A 16,022-nucleotide genomic window follows, 5' to 3' on the forward strand; every position below is an offset into this window, starting at 1 on the left:
AGAAAGGGGAAGCTCCCAGGCAGCGGTTCGAGGCAGGGACTTTCTCTTCGCATCTCAGTGGAAACCAAAGCCCGGTCAGCCTACTTCTAGGAATCCATCCGCCAGATGCATTCCCCTTTGTAAGCTTTGTAAGCCAAAATTTATTTTGGCATTTTTTTTTTTATGTAAGTGAAAAAGACTGGAAAAACCCAAAATGTCCATCAATAGAAGACTGGCCATATACATTTTGGTATATCCATACAGTGGGAAAGCACACAGCCATTGGAAAGAACGATGTACCTGATGAACTGCAGGGCACTGCTTCCAAGATGCATTTCGGGTGCGAAAGACACTGTGCAGAACAGTCTTTTCGTATTTACTGTACCTGCCTGCCCTCCCGCCCTCCTTCCCTCTCTTCCATTACTTTCAAAGAAATGCTTTCATATATGTGCTTGCATATACATGCAGTATTTCCTTTTTTTTAATTTTTGTTTTGAATGTTTATTTATTTTTGAAGGAGAGAAAGACAGAGTGTGAGCAGGAGAGGAACAGAGAGAAAGGGAGATACAGAGTCCAAAGTGGGCTCCAGGCTCTGAGCTGTCAACACAGAGCCCGACCTGGGGCTCAGGCTCACAAGCCGTGAGATCATGACCTGGGTGAGCCGAAGTCTGATGCTTAACTGACTGAGCCACCCAGGCACCCCACATGCAGTATTTCTGAGGGACCAACAAGAAATCATTCAATGTGTTTTTCTCTGAGGGAAACAAAACCCAGAGAGGGGGTGGTAGGCAGAGGTGGGAGAATTACTTCTCAGTCTATCCTTTTTGTGCTGCATAAATTAAAAATGGTCTCCTTTTTAAAAGTACCTTTTAAGTTTATTAAAAAAATTTTTTTAATGTTTATTTTTGAGAAAGGGAGAGACACAGAGTGTGAGCAGGCGAGGGGCAGAGAGAGAGGGAGACACAGAATCCAAAGCAGGCTGCAGGCTCTGAGCTATCAGCACAGTTTATTTCTTTATTTATGTAGGAAGAGAGAGAGAGAGAGAGGGAGAACAAACAGGGGGAGGGGCAGAGAGAGGAGGCAGAGGATCTGAGTGGGCTCTGTGTTGACAGCAGAGAGCCTGACATGGGGCTTGAACTCACCAACTGTGAGATCATGACCCGAGCTGAAGTCAGAGGCTTAACTGACTGAGCCACTCAGGCACCCCCCAAAATGGTATCTTTTTGAGTAACTCAATCATGTACATGGAAAAAAAATGTCCAATCCTACAAAAGGATATTTGGTGGAAAGTCAAGTCTCCCCTCCGTTGAACACCCACCCATACATACCCACTAACCCGCTCTTGCCCCAGGGGCCAACCCATGGGGTCTAAACTAGGTATTTATGCAAATGCACATTTGTATGTAATTACATAAACTTTTATTGTGGTAAAATAAGCGTAACATAAAAATTCCCATTTTAACCATTTCAGGTGCACAATTCCGTGGCACTAAGTACACTCACGTGGTTGTGCCATCACGGCCACCATCCATCTCCAGAACTTCTCTGCCTCCCCACCAGCGCTGTCCTATCAAACATCCCATCCCCGCCCCTCCACAGCCCCTGGCACCCACCATGCCACTTTCTGTCTCTGTGAAGTTGACTACCTCTCGGTACCTCATACAAGTGGAATCATCACGGCATTTGTCTTTTTTTTTTTTTTTTAATTTTTATTTATTTCTAGGCAGAGTGCAAACGGGGGAGGGGCAGAGAGTGGGAGACACAGAATCCGAAGCAGGCTCCAGGCTCTGAGCTGTCAGCACAGAGCCCGATGCGGGGCTCGAACTCACAAACCATGAGATCGTGACCTGAGCCGAAGCTGGGTGCTTAACCGACTGAGCCACCCAGGCGCCCCATCTCCTTCCTTTTTTTTTTTTTTTTTTAAATATTTATTTATTTATTTTGAGAGGAAGAGAGAGAGCGCGTGCGCGATCTCGAATGGGGGAGGGGCAGAGAGGGAGGGACAATGCCAAGCAGGCTCCGTGCTACCAGTGCAGAGCTGGACTCCGGACTCGATCTCATGAACTGTGAGATAATGACCGGAGTCAAAATCAAGAGTTGGACACTTAACTGACTGAGCCAGTCAGGTGCCCCAGAATTTCCTTCCTTTTTAAGGCTGAATGAGATTCTGTTATGTGTACATACCACACTTTGTTTATCCGTTCGCTTGTCGGTGGACATTTGAGTTGTTTCCACCTTCATGTATTTTTTAATAACCAAAAATTAACTTAAACAAAGGAAGTTTAGCGAGAGGATCTGATCTGGGAGCTTTTCAGAGCCAGCTCAGAAGGCTAGGGGCAGCATCAGCCGCCCCCTAGGAGGAGAGAAAATGTCCCCTTCATGGGCAACCGCTGGTGATTCCCACCTTCAGCCCTGAGAGGAACTCCCCTTTCCTTTCTTTGAAAGTTGGTCCCCTGAGCCCTGCCTGGGAACTCAGGGCTCCTTGAACGCTGTACCTGCCTCGGCTCCTGCTCCAGGGAGGCCAAGGGCACTGGGGGAGCAGAGGCTGGCTGGCTGCCGGTGTGGCTCACCTTCCTTCCCAGCCACAGGCAAATGGGGTGATGGGGTGGCAGAGGCTGAGCCAGCAGGAAGGGCTTGGGGCCCTGCTGAGTCCCTGGGGATGCAGGTGCTCTCCAGGGGGAGCCCCTGTGCCCACCCATGGAGGGGCCTCAGTGCTAGAGGGCCCCATGTCAGAAAACCCCGGGTTCAGATGAAGAACCACCAGACCGGTTCTCTGCCTGTTACTTGCAATTTTCCAATGACGGCTAAGTTTTCACGCGATGACTGCCACATTTAAAAAACATTTCTTCTTTTCTCCTCACGTTTTTAAAGGGACACTTACATGCTTGGGAATTTTGTAGTTCAATGATCACTAGTCCATCCACTATCTAGCTGCAACGTTGTTAATATTGTGCTATATTCACTCTGTCTCTCTCTTTCTATCTCTGGGATATCAATATGCATATATAAATACATAGACATACACAATCATATATATGTGTACACACACATATACATACACATACATATATAAGCATACACACATGTACCCTTATACACATACATCTGCATATACAAACACACATATATGCATACATACAACACGCATAGATGCAATATGTATACATGCACACACATGTATTGCACATGCACATGCATATATACACACGTATACTCATATATCTATATATACACCCACATCTATATATACACATAAACGTACACACACACACACACACACACACACACACATATATATTTCCCCTGAACAAGAACTCTTCAAAAGTAAGGTCATCACGATCTTCACCCCCAAATACTTTAGTGAGCATCTCTTAAGAACAAGAACATCCTCCTACATATTCTTAAAGTCTTTATTCCACTTAAGAAGGTCAACAATAAAACCCTAATATAATCTAATATTTAATTTTCCCCATTTGTCCCTACAAGGTCTTTTTCATGTTTATTTTATTTTATTTTATTGAATATTTATTTTATTTGTGAGAAAGAGCACACTTGAGTGGGGGAGGAGCAGAGAAAGAGGGGGACAGAGAATCCGAAGCGGGCTCTGCGTTGACAGCAGTGAGCCCGATGCGGGCTGAAAGGCACAAATGGTGAGATCATGATCTGAGCTGAAGTCAGGCGATCAACTGACTGAGTCACTCAGGTGTTCCTTTAATGTTTGTTTTTGAGAGAAGAGAGAGACAGAGAGAGAGAGAGAGAGAGAGCAAGAGCGTGTGTACAGGAATGGGGGTCGGGCAGAGAGAGGGCAACAGAGGATCCAAAGCGAGCTCTGTGCTGACAGCAGCGAGCCTGATGCAGGCTCGGTGAGATGATGACCTGAGCCAAAGTCAGAAGCTTAACCTCCTGAGCCAGCCGGTCACCCCCAAAAGGTCTTTTATAGCTGTTTTTCCAAAACTAGAATTCAGTCAAAGTCTACCTATTGCACATATTCGGCTATGTCTCTTAAATCTCTTTAACCTTAAATGTCTCTATCCGCTTTTTTTTAAAAACAGCATTGACTTTTTGTTGATCCCAGGATAGTTATCTTGTAGAGGGTCTGGAAGTTTCCACCTTCCGGACATGTCTGTCTTCTCATGGGGCTATTTATCTTGCTCTAGCCTCTGTATTTCTTATAAACTGGGAGTTAGGATTAGAAACTTGATGAGATTCTTTTCTTCTTTTTAAAGACTTTTTTAGAGCATTTTTTTAGAGCTCATTTTTAAGTTCACAGCAAAATTGAGAGGAAGGTATAGAGAATTCCCATACACCTTCTGCCCCCACACATGCCTAGCTCCCCGGGTTATCAACATCCCGCACCAGAGTGGTCCATTTGTTACCACAGGTAAACCTATCCTGACACGTCGTTAGCACATAGTTTACATTACGGTTTACTCTTGGCTTTGTGTTTTCTATGGCTTTGGACAAAAATATGCTAATGACACGTGTCCATCGATGCAGTATCATGCACGGTATTTCCACTGCCCTAAAAGTCCTCTGTGCTCTATTTCCCTATTCTCTATTCTCCTCCCTTCCCCTAACCTCTGGCAAACGCTGGTCTTGTAACTGTGCCCATAGTTTTGTCTTTCCCAGATTGTCATATAGTTGGAATCATACAGCATGCAGCATTTTCAAACTGGCTTCTCTCACTTTGTAACATTTAAGTAAATTTAAGACTCCTCCATGTCTTTTCATGGCCTGAGATCTCATTGTAACTCATTTCTTTTTAGCACTGAATAATATTCCATTGTTTTGATATGCCACACTTTATCCATTCCCCTACTGAAAGACATCTTGGTTACTTCTTTTTTTTTTAATATTTTAATGTTTTAAAGATTTTTTTAATGTCTATTTCCTTATTTTGAGGGAGAGAGAGAGTGCTTGTGCACAAGTGGGGAAGGGGCAAAGAAGAAGGGAGGGAGTCCCAAGCAGGCTCCGTGCTGTCCGCGCAGAGCCCTCCGTGGGGCTCTGTCCCATGAACCGTGAGATCACGACCTGAGCTGAAATCAAGAGAGCGACACTTAACTGACTGAGCCACCCAGGTACCCCCATCTTGCTTACTTCTAAGTTTTGGCATTTATGAATAAAACTGCGATACCGTAGGCCTTTCTGCAGACATAAGTAACTTGTCTTGGTACTTACCCATACTGAGGAGCGCGCTCACTGGATCCTACAGTAAGAGTGTGTTTAGTTTTGTGAGGAATTGCCAAACTGCATTCCAGAGTGGCTGTGCCATTTTGCATCCTCGCCAGCGATGAATGGGAGTTCTCATTGTTCCGCATTCTCGCCCGCATTTGGTGTTGCCGGTGTATGGTCTGGATTTTGGCCATTCCAATCGGTATGCAGGAGTATCGCATTGTTGTTTTAATTAGTATGTCCCTGACGACGTATGATGTGGAGCATCTTTTCACATGCTTTTGTTTTCTTTAAGAGTTATTTACTGGGGCGCCTGGGTGGCTCAGTCAGTTAAGCATCCGCCTTCTGCTCAGGTCATGATCTCATAGTTCGTGAGTTCGAGCCCCGCGTTGGGCTCTGTGCTGACAGCTCGGAGCCTGGAGCTTGCTTCAGATTCCGTGTCTCTGTCTCTCTCTGCCCCTGCCCCACTCGCGCTCTCTCTCAAAAATAAATAAACATTAAAAAAAAAAAGTTGCACACTCCTCTGACCTAGCCAGCTAGGGGCCCCTGTTCTCTTTTTTTAATTGGTAAAATATATATCACATAAAACATACCATTTTAACCATTTTTGAGTGGCATTAAGTACATTCACATAGTTGTGCAACCATCACCACCGTCCTCCAGGACTTTCTCATCTTCCCAGACTGAAACTCTGGACTCATTAAGCACTAACCAATCCCTCCTCCCTCCAGTCCCTGGCGACCAGCATTCTAGTGTCCGTTTCTGTGAATTTGACTACTAGCAACCTCATCGGAGTGAGATCATACAGTATCTGTCTGTCCTTCTGTGGCCGGCTTTGGGTGACACCTTTTGCCAAGAGGTCTTCCCAGGCGATGCCGTGCACTGAAGGTGCATCTCCGTTAGGAGGCTCATAGGAATAGCCGCTGCCGGGCTCTGCCCGCCCCTGCCCACCTCTCCCACCTGGCCACCACCTGCTCCCCAACCTCTCTGCCCCAGCTGCTCAGCCCTCTCTCACCCTGCCACAGCCTTAGCACTTGCCTTCTCCTCCCTGGCAGGCTCCTTGGTATCTTCTAGATTTCAGCTTGAATGTCTCCTTTTCATAGAGGCCCAAACGTTTCCCTGTAGTCACGGTCTCTTGTTTTCTGTTTGATTTTCTTCCTGGCGCTCCCCATAGCCTGATATTATACCCCGTTTGGTGTGTGCCTGCTTACCATCAGCCTCCAGGGTAAGATCTACAATAGCAGGGACCTGTTCCCTGGCGTGTCCCAGATCCTGGCAATGCACTTGGCACACGACAGGGGCTTGCATTAGTTCCCTCTTGCTGCTGGAAGACATGACCACAAACTTAGTGGCTTCAAACTAACACAAACTTATGATCTTACTGTTCGGGAAGCCCGAAGTCCTAAATTAGTTTCGGTGGATGGAAATGAAGGCGTTGGCAGGACTGTGTTCCTTCTGGAAGCTCTAGGGGGGAATCTGTTTCCTTGCCTTTTCCTGCCTCCAGAGACTGCCGGCACTCCCTGGTTCACAGTCCTGCGTTGCCCAGACTTCTGCTTCTGTCACTCCGTCTCCTGCTGAGTCTGACCCACTCTTATAATGACTCTGTGATTACACTGGGCCCACCCAGAGAATCCAGGAAGTCTCCCTACTTTACCCTCTTTAACTGAAACACATCTGCAAAGTCGTTTTTACCCTGTAAGGTCACATATTCACAGGTTTTGGAATTAAGATATGGGCACATTGGGAGAACCATTATTTTATCCACCACAGGGCTCATTAAATACATGCTGAATGAATGGATAAATGAATGGATGGGCCCCTCTGCAAACGGAGCGGTGAGTCCTGAATTCCAAGGCTGGCTCAGCCACTTACTGGCTGTGTGACCTTGGGTAAATCCCCTCTTTCTCTGAGCTGCAGTTTCCTCCTTCATTAGATGTGTTCTGGGCACCCACAGTGTATCCCACTCTCAGTGGACCCTGGGAATACCAACACAAATAACAATAGACCCTCGCCTTCCAAGAGGTAGAGTTTGGCTTCTGGGAAGGGGTATGAGAAGGACAAAACCTGAAATAATCTGCTCAGGCCCATGTTCCAAGTCACCCCACTGAACTTTCAAGTCCTGAGGGGGTGTGCTTACCTAGAAGGTGACATTTCAAATGATGCATGAGTAGGAGTTTGTGTGGTAGGGAAGCAGAAAGGGCACTGATGGCCAGGGACAGTCTGTAGACCTCTTTGAGGAACTATGGGGAGTGTGGTGTGATCTCTTAGGGGAGGGAGACCGGTGTGGAAGGGAGCATGTCTGGAAAGGAGGCCTTGAGGGCCACAGTCAGGAGCTTGGGCTCTGTCCTCAGGTCAAAGGGCCAGAGCTGGGTTTTGAAACAGGAGAGAGGCCTGCGCACTGAATCTGGGCCACACTCTGGCCACTGTGGTGTGGAGAGGGGATTGGGGGCCAGCATCTGAGCCCAAGGTGGAGGTGGCCTGGACTGGGCAGTGACAATGGGAACGGAAGTAAGGGGACAGATCCAAGAGACACGTAGGAAGTAGAATCAGTGGGATATGGCGAGAGATGGAGAAGGGGATGGGAGAGGAAGAGCTCGGAGACCGCCGGGAAGAAAGAACAGGCAAGATGGAAATGTGTGGAAGCTCTCTGAAACTGTTGAGGGGATCACGCATGGGCCCAAGTTGGGATTTGGGGAGAAGCGGCGGAAGATGCTAGTAATGGCCACAGAAACCAGCCCAGGGGATTCTCACGCCTCTCCTTTCGAAGACAGATCAGTGATGAAGTTCATCAAGGGTTTGGATGGGCCTCTGTTCCAGGTGAGGGTTGAGGTCTGGGCAGCTCCTGTCCACGTTCTCACTTGCCCTACAAACAACCACTGGGGTAAATAGGTAGGCTTGTGAAACCATCTCCCCCATTTCCAGATGGGCGAACTGATCCCGGAGATACCAGCGACATGGTAAAGGCCCTACGGTGTGAGGACTCTGGGGAGCACAGGCCTCTAAGAGGCCCAGCTCAAGGGGGATTTTGCAGGTCTCTTGAGACCCAGAGGGAAGGACAAGGCGGGGGTCCCCTCTGAGCTGTTCCAAGCCACAGAGAATTTCCTTTTATTTGGAGGAAGCGGGAGTTCTTCTTTCGTAATGTGAATGTCAGAGATTCTGGACCCACCGGTGACTAAGAGTGTCTGGGGCTCGTGGGTGTCGCGAAGTGCTTAAATACTCGGCCCTCCTGTCATCCGGTGATTACAGACACCTGAGCTGGGACACACAGGACAAGAACATGGCCAGCCTGAAGATTCTGTTCCTGGCTGTCCTTGTCCTCCTTGCCATGACACTTCAGGCAACTGAGGCAGGTGAGGCTGGGGAGAGGGAGGACTCCCTGTAGAGGCCAGGGTCAGACACTGGGGTATCTTCCTCATGTAGCGGAAAGAGGAGTGGACTGAGAGCAGATGACCCCAGTCTGCCGCTGGCTCCGGACTAGTCACGTGGCTTCTCTGGGCCTCGGTTTACACATCCGTTAAATGGGTAGTCTTTTATTTTTTAGTTTATTATTTATCTTGACAGAGAGAGAGAGAGGGAGCATGAGCACAAGGGCTGTGCCAACAGCACAAAGCCTGATGCGGGGCTCGAACTCACAAACCTTGAGACTGTGACCTGAGCCGAGATCAAGAGTCGGATGCTTAACCGACTGCCACCCAGGCGCCCTAAATGGGTAGTCTTGAAGGCCTGGAGTCTAGGATCTGTCTCGGCTGGGGTGGGGGGCTGTGGTGGACATGGCCTGCTGTCCTTCTACTCCAGAGAACTCAAGCATAGGATGCTTGGGGTGTGAAGGAGCCACCAGAAGGAGCCATGTGGGATGGGACAAGGAAGGAGCTGGCATGAGGGATGTCCCCTTGGAAAACTGGTCCTGCTCTTCTACCACTACATTTTTGCTCCAGAACCTGCCCTCAACACCGAGGCCTTCCCTTCCCTTCTCCATCTCAGTGTAAATCCTCCTGCCCTGTGTTGGATAAAGGCACGAAAACTGGGCTGGGAGACGGGCAGCCGTCTTTGGGTTTCCTGAGGGCTTTTCCCGCATCGAAGGCCCCATAACTTGGTGCCATTATCACCCCTCCCATCGGAGGAGGAAACTGGGCCTCAGAGACGTTAAGTGACTTGCCCAGGAGGGCCTGGTGACTCAGGGCAGAGCAGGCCCCGTACCCAGGTCTGCATGACTGGACTCTGCCCGGGTCCTTATCCTGACTCTCCAGAGTCCCGCTGTGTGACTCTGGGCAAATGGTCTCCCTCTCTGGATCTCAGCCTCCCCGCGTGCACCGTGAAGGTCACGGGAGGCGTGAGCCGCAGCAGACCTCTTGGATTGCCCGGGGACTCGTCAAGACACGCGTGGGACTCAGCAGGGCCGGGGCTGGGCGCCGAGCGTTTCTGACAAGCTCCAGGTGGCACTGATAGCGCTGGCCCACGGACCTCGCCTGCAGTAGCCGGGGCTTCGTCCTGTGCAGAGTCTCTGGGTCCCGCCTCGAGGCCCCGGGCATCGTTGAATCCCAGTGGTTGCGAATCCCTCTGTCTCCACCTGACCGACCCGGATCGGAGACACTGGGCCCTCAGTGTCCCTCAGAGACCCCGAGAATGGGGACTCCGGGGGCTCGGAGTCCTCCGGGCACCGGCCTGCCACACGGGAACAGAAGTGCCGGCTCAGAGGCTGGGGCTGAGAGCCACCCGTCTGTGCCCCGCCGGTGAGTCTTCTGCGCGTCTCCCTCCTCCAGGCCCCTATGGCGCCAACGTGGAAGACAGCGTCTGCTGCCGAGACTACTTCCGCCACCCCCTGCCCTCTCGTATGCTGAAGTATTTCTACTGGACTTCAGACTCCTGCCGGAGGCCCGGCGTGGTGTGAGTACAGAGCTGGGGACGCAGGGGCTTGGAGAGCCTGCCGGGCTGGCTCAGGAGGGCCCAGGAGCAGGTGGGTGGGCAGACCCAAGGACGGGAGGAGTGCAGCTGGTCTCTGTCCTTGAAACGGCTTGGCCCAGGCTGGGGGTGTACCGAGAAAAAAAAAAAATCATGCGATCATTCAACAAATTATTTTGGACGCCTACTGCCTGCCAGGCAGCCTGCCGGGTTCCGGGGATGCAGAGCTGAATGAGCAGGGCACCAGCTGGCGGTTTACACGATCCAGTGCCTAGTGCGTGGAGGCAGCGCAGAGCCGTAGTGCGGGGTGCTCCCATCAGAAGCATCTGGGGCCCATCCTCCCCAGCACCCTGGGAGTTGGCGGAGGCAGCCTATTCTTACCAGAAGAAGGCTGAGGTGCCAGAGAGCGCGTCCTATGGCCAGACGTGGTTCTGGGGTGACCGTGCTAACTCGGGTAACCCTCCCCGCAGAACTGCTAGGAGCGCGATTATTTCCGGTTTTTTTTTTAAGTTTATTTCTTTGAGAAAGAGACCGAGAAAGAGTGTCAGTGGGAGAGGGGCAGAGAGAGAGGGAGAGAGAGAGAGAACCCCAAGCAGGCCCTGCGCTGTCAGCAGGGAGCCCGAGGAGGGGCTCGATCTCACAAACCGGGAGATCACGACCTGAGCCGAAATCAAGAGTCAGACGCTCAACCGGCTGAGCGCCTCTGTTTCCGTTTTACGAATGGACAAAGAGGTGCAGGGAGGGGAAGTGATTTGCTCCAGGCTGCCCTGTTGGAACCAGGACTCCTGGGTCCTTGTCCAGGGCTTTCTCCTGGGGTTCTTTTTCTCCTTTGCCTCTTTTCCTCCATTTCTTTACTTCCCTTTCCTTAGCCCGGAGCCCAGGCCTGTGCCTGCCACTGGCCAAGTGACGGGGCCTGTCCCTGGGGCTCCAGCTCCTCCAGACTGCTGCCTGCCAAGCCCCTCACCAGGGTGTCTGGGTTTAGGGGCTCATGACCCCCTTTGGGGCTCCTTCATTATCTCTTCATTTGCTCCTCCTTACTTCTTGACCATCCCTCATGGTGGGTGGGGGGGGGGGTGCTGCAGGTGAATAACAAAGAAGGTTGAAGTGGGTTTTTGTCACTTTGACTCTGAGCCTCTGTTTCCCCATCAGTGTAACAGGAGTGATCACCTTCATTTATTTTTATTTATCAGACAAGTAGAGAGTGCTTGCTAAATGCAGGCACTGTTACAACCACTTTATAAGTATTAACTCATTTAATCCTTGAAACAGCCTTATGTTGTAGGTAGTGTTATGATCCCCTTTTTGCAGGTAAGGAAATGGGCCCAGAGAGGTTTTGGGGCCTCTTGAGTGTCACAGGGCACAGTAATAGTAAGTGGAGGGTGTGATGCTCGATGCCTGACATATAACAGATGCTCAAAGACAGCACATGTGATAATTGGATATTGAGCCAGAAGGGACTCTAGAAAGGATGTGTCTTGACAAATGGGGAGATCAAGGGGCTGAGTCTTGCCCAGTGTCACACAGCAGCCAGGGCAAGCTGCCCACGAGGCCAAGATCAACACTGCTTCCTTCTTTCTCTTTCTGTTCATTGGTTTTCTGTGGGGTGGGGGGCAGATCAGGGGAGTAAGAGAAGCCAGAGCTTCTAGCTTCATGGACAAGCTCTTGAGAGGCAGGAAGGGAGCAGGGCTGGGGGGGGGGGGCGATGTTTCTGACCACTGGCCAGCTTTAAGTCCACTGCTGCCCACAACAGCTGAGAGCCCCAAGGGCCTGGCCTGGTACTTACAGCACCTTGGGCAAAGTGGGAGACTTAGCCCGCAAATGCTAAGCGATCTTGGGTCAGTGCCTAGTCCTCTGCTTTGTGCTTTGCGCCCCCAGGGGGCACAGTGAATCAGATCTGACCAGCTCAGGCACTCAGGCAAGCTGCTTTACCCCTTCAGGCCCCACTTTCCTCACCTGTGAAATGGACAGAATGATAGGGCCTCATAGGGTTGTCGTAAGGACTTATTAAGAAAATCAATGTTAAGGGGCACCTGAGTGGCTCAACCGGTTGAGTGGCATCTCACTCTTGGTTTCGGCTAAGGTCATGACCTCACAGTTTCCTGAGTTTGAGCCCCGATTCGGACCCTGTGCTGGCAGCTCGGAGCCTGGAGCCTGCTTCGGATCCTGTGTCTCCCTCTCCTTCTGCCCCTCCCCTGCTCACATTCTGTTTCTCTCAAAAATAAATAAACATTGAAGTAACCTTTACAAAGACAAGACAAGGAAAAGAAGAGAAAATCAATGTGAAAAGTCCAAGCCAGCTCCTGGCAGTGACAGGGTTCCAGAGCACCTACTATCTACTGCTCTGAACACTTCTGTTTATATTAACTCATCTAATCTTCATTCAGCTCCTGTGAGGACCATGATTATTATCCTCATTTCACAGATGTGGAAACTAAGGGACGTGCTAACAATGGCAGAGCTGAGCCAGAGGATCTGGCTCCAAAGTTCATGCTCTTGGCTCTCTCCCAAGGCAATATCAGCAATGATCACGAGACTCTTGGGCATTCTATTTCTTGGCCTGACCTGGCCCTCAAGCCTAGACGAAGAGTCCAGGAAATTCTAGCTGCTCTTCTCCCCTCTCCCCGCTTAAGAAGTAAGTTTACATACAACAGAGGCCTTGTAACCTTTGAACCGCTCTAGATAGCAGGTACCCCGGCATAGGGTGGGTGCCTCATAAATGTGAAGTGACTCTGTCTAGTGGGCATCTCTGCATACAGTAAGTGACTCATAAATGTTAAGCTTCCAGAGAAGGGATGTGGCATTCTTGCTGCATGCTAATGCTCCCTCATTGCCTCCCTGGTGTCTCCTTCCAGCTTCCTTACGGTCAGGGACCGGGAGATCTGTGCTGACCCCAGGCTGCCCTGGGTGAAGAAGATTCTGCAGAAGATGAACCCATGAGAAAGGGCCCTGCCCTGATGACCGTGGCCTTGGCTCCTCCAGGAAGGCTCACAGAGCCCCACCTCTCTGCCGTTACAGCCGCCCCTCAACACAAGCCTGTGCCGATGGATCTCTCCGCAATCTCTTATCTCTGTGCCTGTAGCTGTCACCCTCAGAGGAGCCTCCACACTGTCACTCATCTCCCCTCTTGTCCCTCTAACCTATTCTCTGCCCCACCGCAGCCAGAGGGGCCACAATCCTGGTCAGTTACTCTCCTGCTCAAAACTCTTCCATGGCTCCCCATTGCCCCAAGCTGAGGTGAGAGCTCCTGAGCCCGGCACCCCTGTCCCCAGCCCTGCCTCATTTCCCTTCACACATGTTGGACTCCAGCTCCCTGTTCTCCAAACCCGTGCCATACATGTCCACTTCCAGGTCTTTTTCCAGGCTGCACCTGACGCCCAGGATGCCTCCCCACCACCTGTGTGTGTCCACCCCTACCAGCCCTCCGAGGCACTGCTCAACCCAAGCAGCCAGCAATTGAGTTTTATTTTTCAGATGTCCCCTGGCCCTCTGTCCCCTCTTAACAGCCTTGATCACAGTCTACCCAGAATTCTCAGGACTTGGGGAACTCGTCCTACCGCCCCAGTGGCTGGATCAAGGTCCCACACCTGTTACTTTGTCCATTGGCCTTCAACGCAGAGCACGGGGCCTGGCTCAATGAATGGCTACAGACTGAATCAATAAAAATAATGTTCCTCTGCCACGGCCCATCCCCCAAAGGCCCTCACACATCAATACAGAGACTCAAGTTCATCTAGAAAGCAGCCAGTTGAGTCAATTGTGAAACCTCAAATTTACCCAGATTCACCTCTCTTCCCCATTTTACCTCTGTGTTGGGTTTTTTGACTCTTTCTTGTTTCCCTCTTGCTCCTCTAACCTCTGACACCCAGGCTTGACCTCTTCAGAGTTCCCCACTTTCCCTTTCTCCTTCCCCAAATAACTGATAACCAACTTTATGCTACGGTGTGAATGACTACCCTTGGCTTGATATTGCAAGCTCTAATTATATTTCTATAAGAAAAGAGGGCAAATGCTTAAGAGGCCAAAGGGTTGAATGGAAAAGTTTTAGGAACTGTTTGGGAGGGGGACGACGTGGAACTTTCCTGGCCCTGGGAGTGTGTAGGGTATAGTGAAGGGAAAGAGCCTTGGGTGGAGATTGTTCTCACCTGGGAGGGGCCAGGATAAGGCCTGGGACTTGGGGCTTTTCTGCACTTTCTTGGGGACAATAGATTCCCCAGGTCAAGGAAATAAACTTTACACGTGCTTGTTTCTCTCCAAGGGAGCGTGGTGCAGTTTAGCAGGGTGGTTGATGCTGTGTGAATCTAAGGAGACCACTGACCCTCTCTGAGCCTCGCTTGAGAATGAGAAGACCCATATTATGGGGTTGCTGTGGGGTTCAGGTCCAAGACATGGGGAACAAAACTCAGTGTCTTCCAGGGCCCGGAGCCCAGGGTCATCTGCCCACCGTGAACACTGAAAGTGTTAACCTGCCCACTGCCTGCGCACAGGGCCCTCAAGCATCCTGGGATTGCTCTCCCCTCCTGTCCTGCCCCGGTCCCTCGGGCCTTCTGAAAAATAAACCCTCTACCACAGTGTCTGCTTTGTTCCTTGGCATTTGCTTTCCCTGGGAGGTGGGGCAGGGGGCACGATCGCCACCTCTCTCCCACGGGGAAGCCCTTAACATTACTGACCTGTGAGCTGGCCTGCCCAAGGTCACCCTGTGAGTCGGTGGGAAGCCAGGATTAGACGTCAGACCTGGGGAGCAGCTGTGCCGGTGCCGAGAGAAAGCTCCAGACATTCGTCCACCGGGCCTCACCTTCATCCCCCGCCCCTCATCCTCCTCCCCCACCCTCTTGTCAGGAGGATCTGATGAAATCACTCATTCGGTCCCTAAGTCTAGAGCTTTAACCAGCATATTCAGCCAGCCAGCCAGCCAGTCATTTAGTCACCGATTCAATAACCCAACCTCAGCCTTCCCCCTTCAAGCGTTACCGCAGAGGAGGAGGAAGGTGTATTAGTCAGGAAAGGCTGTTTCCCGCAACAAACCGCTCCAAAATCTCAGTGGCTCAATTGCACAGAAGGTTTTTTCTTCGCGTGTGACACCTGATGCTGGTCTGTGGGCTCCTACCTTCCACGGGGTCATTCAGGGACCCAGGCTCTTTCCTCCTCACCGCCCCACCCTCCTCCGGGACCCGGACGGCTCCCCAACCTCCCGCGGATGGGAAAAGAGAACGTAAACTTGTAGGAGGACTTCAAGAGCCAGGCCAGGAAGCGCGGCTCCTCGCCTCTGTCCGCCTGCCATTGGCGGAACTCAGTCACGTGGCCACCCTGCCTGCAAGGGATGCTGGGAAGCATAGCCAAGCTGTGCGCGGGGAGAAAGCGGAGTGGGTATGGGGAGCGTCTCCTTCGTGTGCTCCTCAACTCCTCTGGACCTGCTTTCCTGGAGTTCTACCCTCAGCTCATTCTGCCCAAACAACAGAAAAGGACCCTGCTGTCCCTGGGACATCTTCGTTATTTTCTCAGTGGACATCTTGGCACAAGTGGCCTTTGCTCCCCTTCCGATCTGGCTCTCACGGTGGGATTTCCAGGGCAGTGGGTTCAGACACCCAAGAGCACTTGTCTGGGAGGCAGGGAGAAGCATCGAGAAGAGCATACGCCATGCATTCAGATAAGCACAGGAACTCTCACTGGAGTCTGGAGCAAGTTACCTGGTCTCTGAGCCTCAATTTCTCCCTCTGTGAACAGAGGCAATAAAAGCAGTTATCACGAGGTTAGCAAGAGCACGTGAGATTGTGAGAGTCCAGTAGGTAAGAAGGTATAGCCTAAGATAAGCCTAAGCCAGTGGGATAAGACAGCCTAATACACAAAATGGGCAAAGGCTTGAATATATATTTCGCCAAGCAAGGTGTATTCAAATGATCAATAAACACATGAAAAGATTCTCAACATCACTAGTCATCAAGAAAATGCAAATCAAAACCCGATGGCTGTACCAC

General features: G+C 50.8%; 1 protein-coding gene across 1 annotated transcript; it reads left to right on the forward strand.

The window, feature by feature from the left end:
• Positions 1-8,428: 8,428 nt before the first annotated feature.
• On the forward strand, positions 8,429-12,987 carry CCL22 (C-C motif chemokine ligand 22). The gene is made up of 3 exons (XM_042919665.1): positions 8,429-8,501; positions 9,912-10,035; positions 12,903-12,987. Exons 1-3 carry the CDS (start codon positions 8,429-8,431, stop codon positions 12,985-12,987), a joined length of 282 nt encoding a protein of 93 aa, XP_042775599.1.
• The last annotated feature ends 3,035 nt before the right edge of the window (positions 12,988-16,022 follow it).

The sequence above is a fragment of the Panthera leo genome, chromosome E2 (genome assembly GCF_018350215.1).
Source record: "Panthera leo isolate Ple1 chromosome E2, P.leo_Ple1_pat1.1, whole genome shotgun sequence".
NCBI classification, from domain to species: Eukaryota; Metazoa; Chordata; class Mammalia; order Carnivora; family Felidae; genus Panthera; species Panthera leo.

Coding starts and splice junctions, on each gene's coding strand:
- CCL22 (XM_042919665.1), top strand. CDS start 8,429: ATGGCCAGCCTGAAGATTCTGTTCCTGGCTGTCCTTGTCCTCCTTGCC. Junction 8,502..9,911: donor ACTTCAGGCAACTGAGGCAG/GTGAGGCTGGGG, acceptor TCCCTCCTCCAG/GCCCCTATGGCGCCAACGTG. Junction 10,036..12,902: donor TGCCGGAGGCCCGGCGTGGT/GTGAGTACAGAG, acceptor GTCTCCTTCCAG/CTTCCTTACGGTCAGGGACC.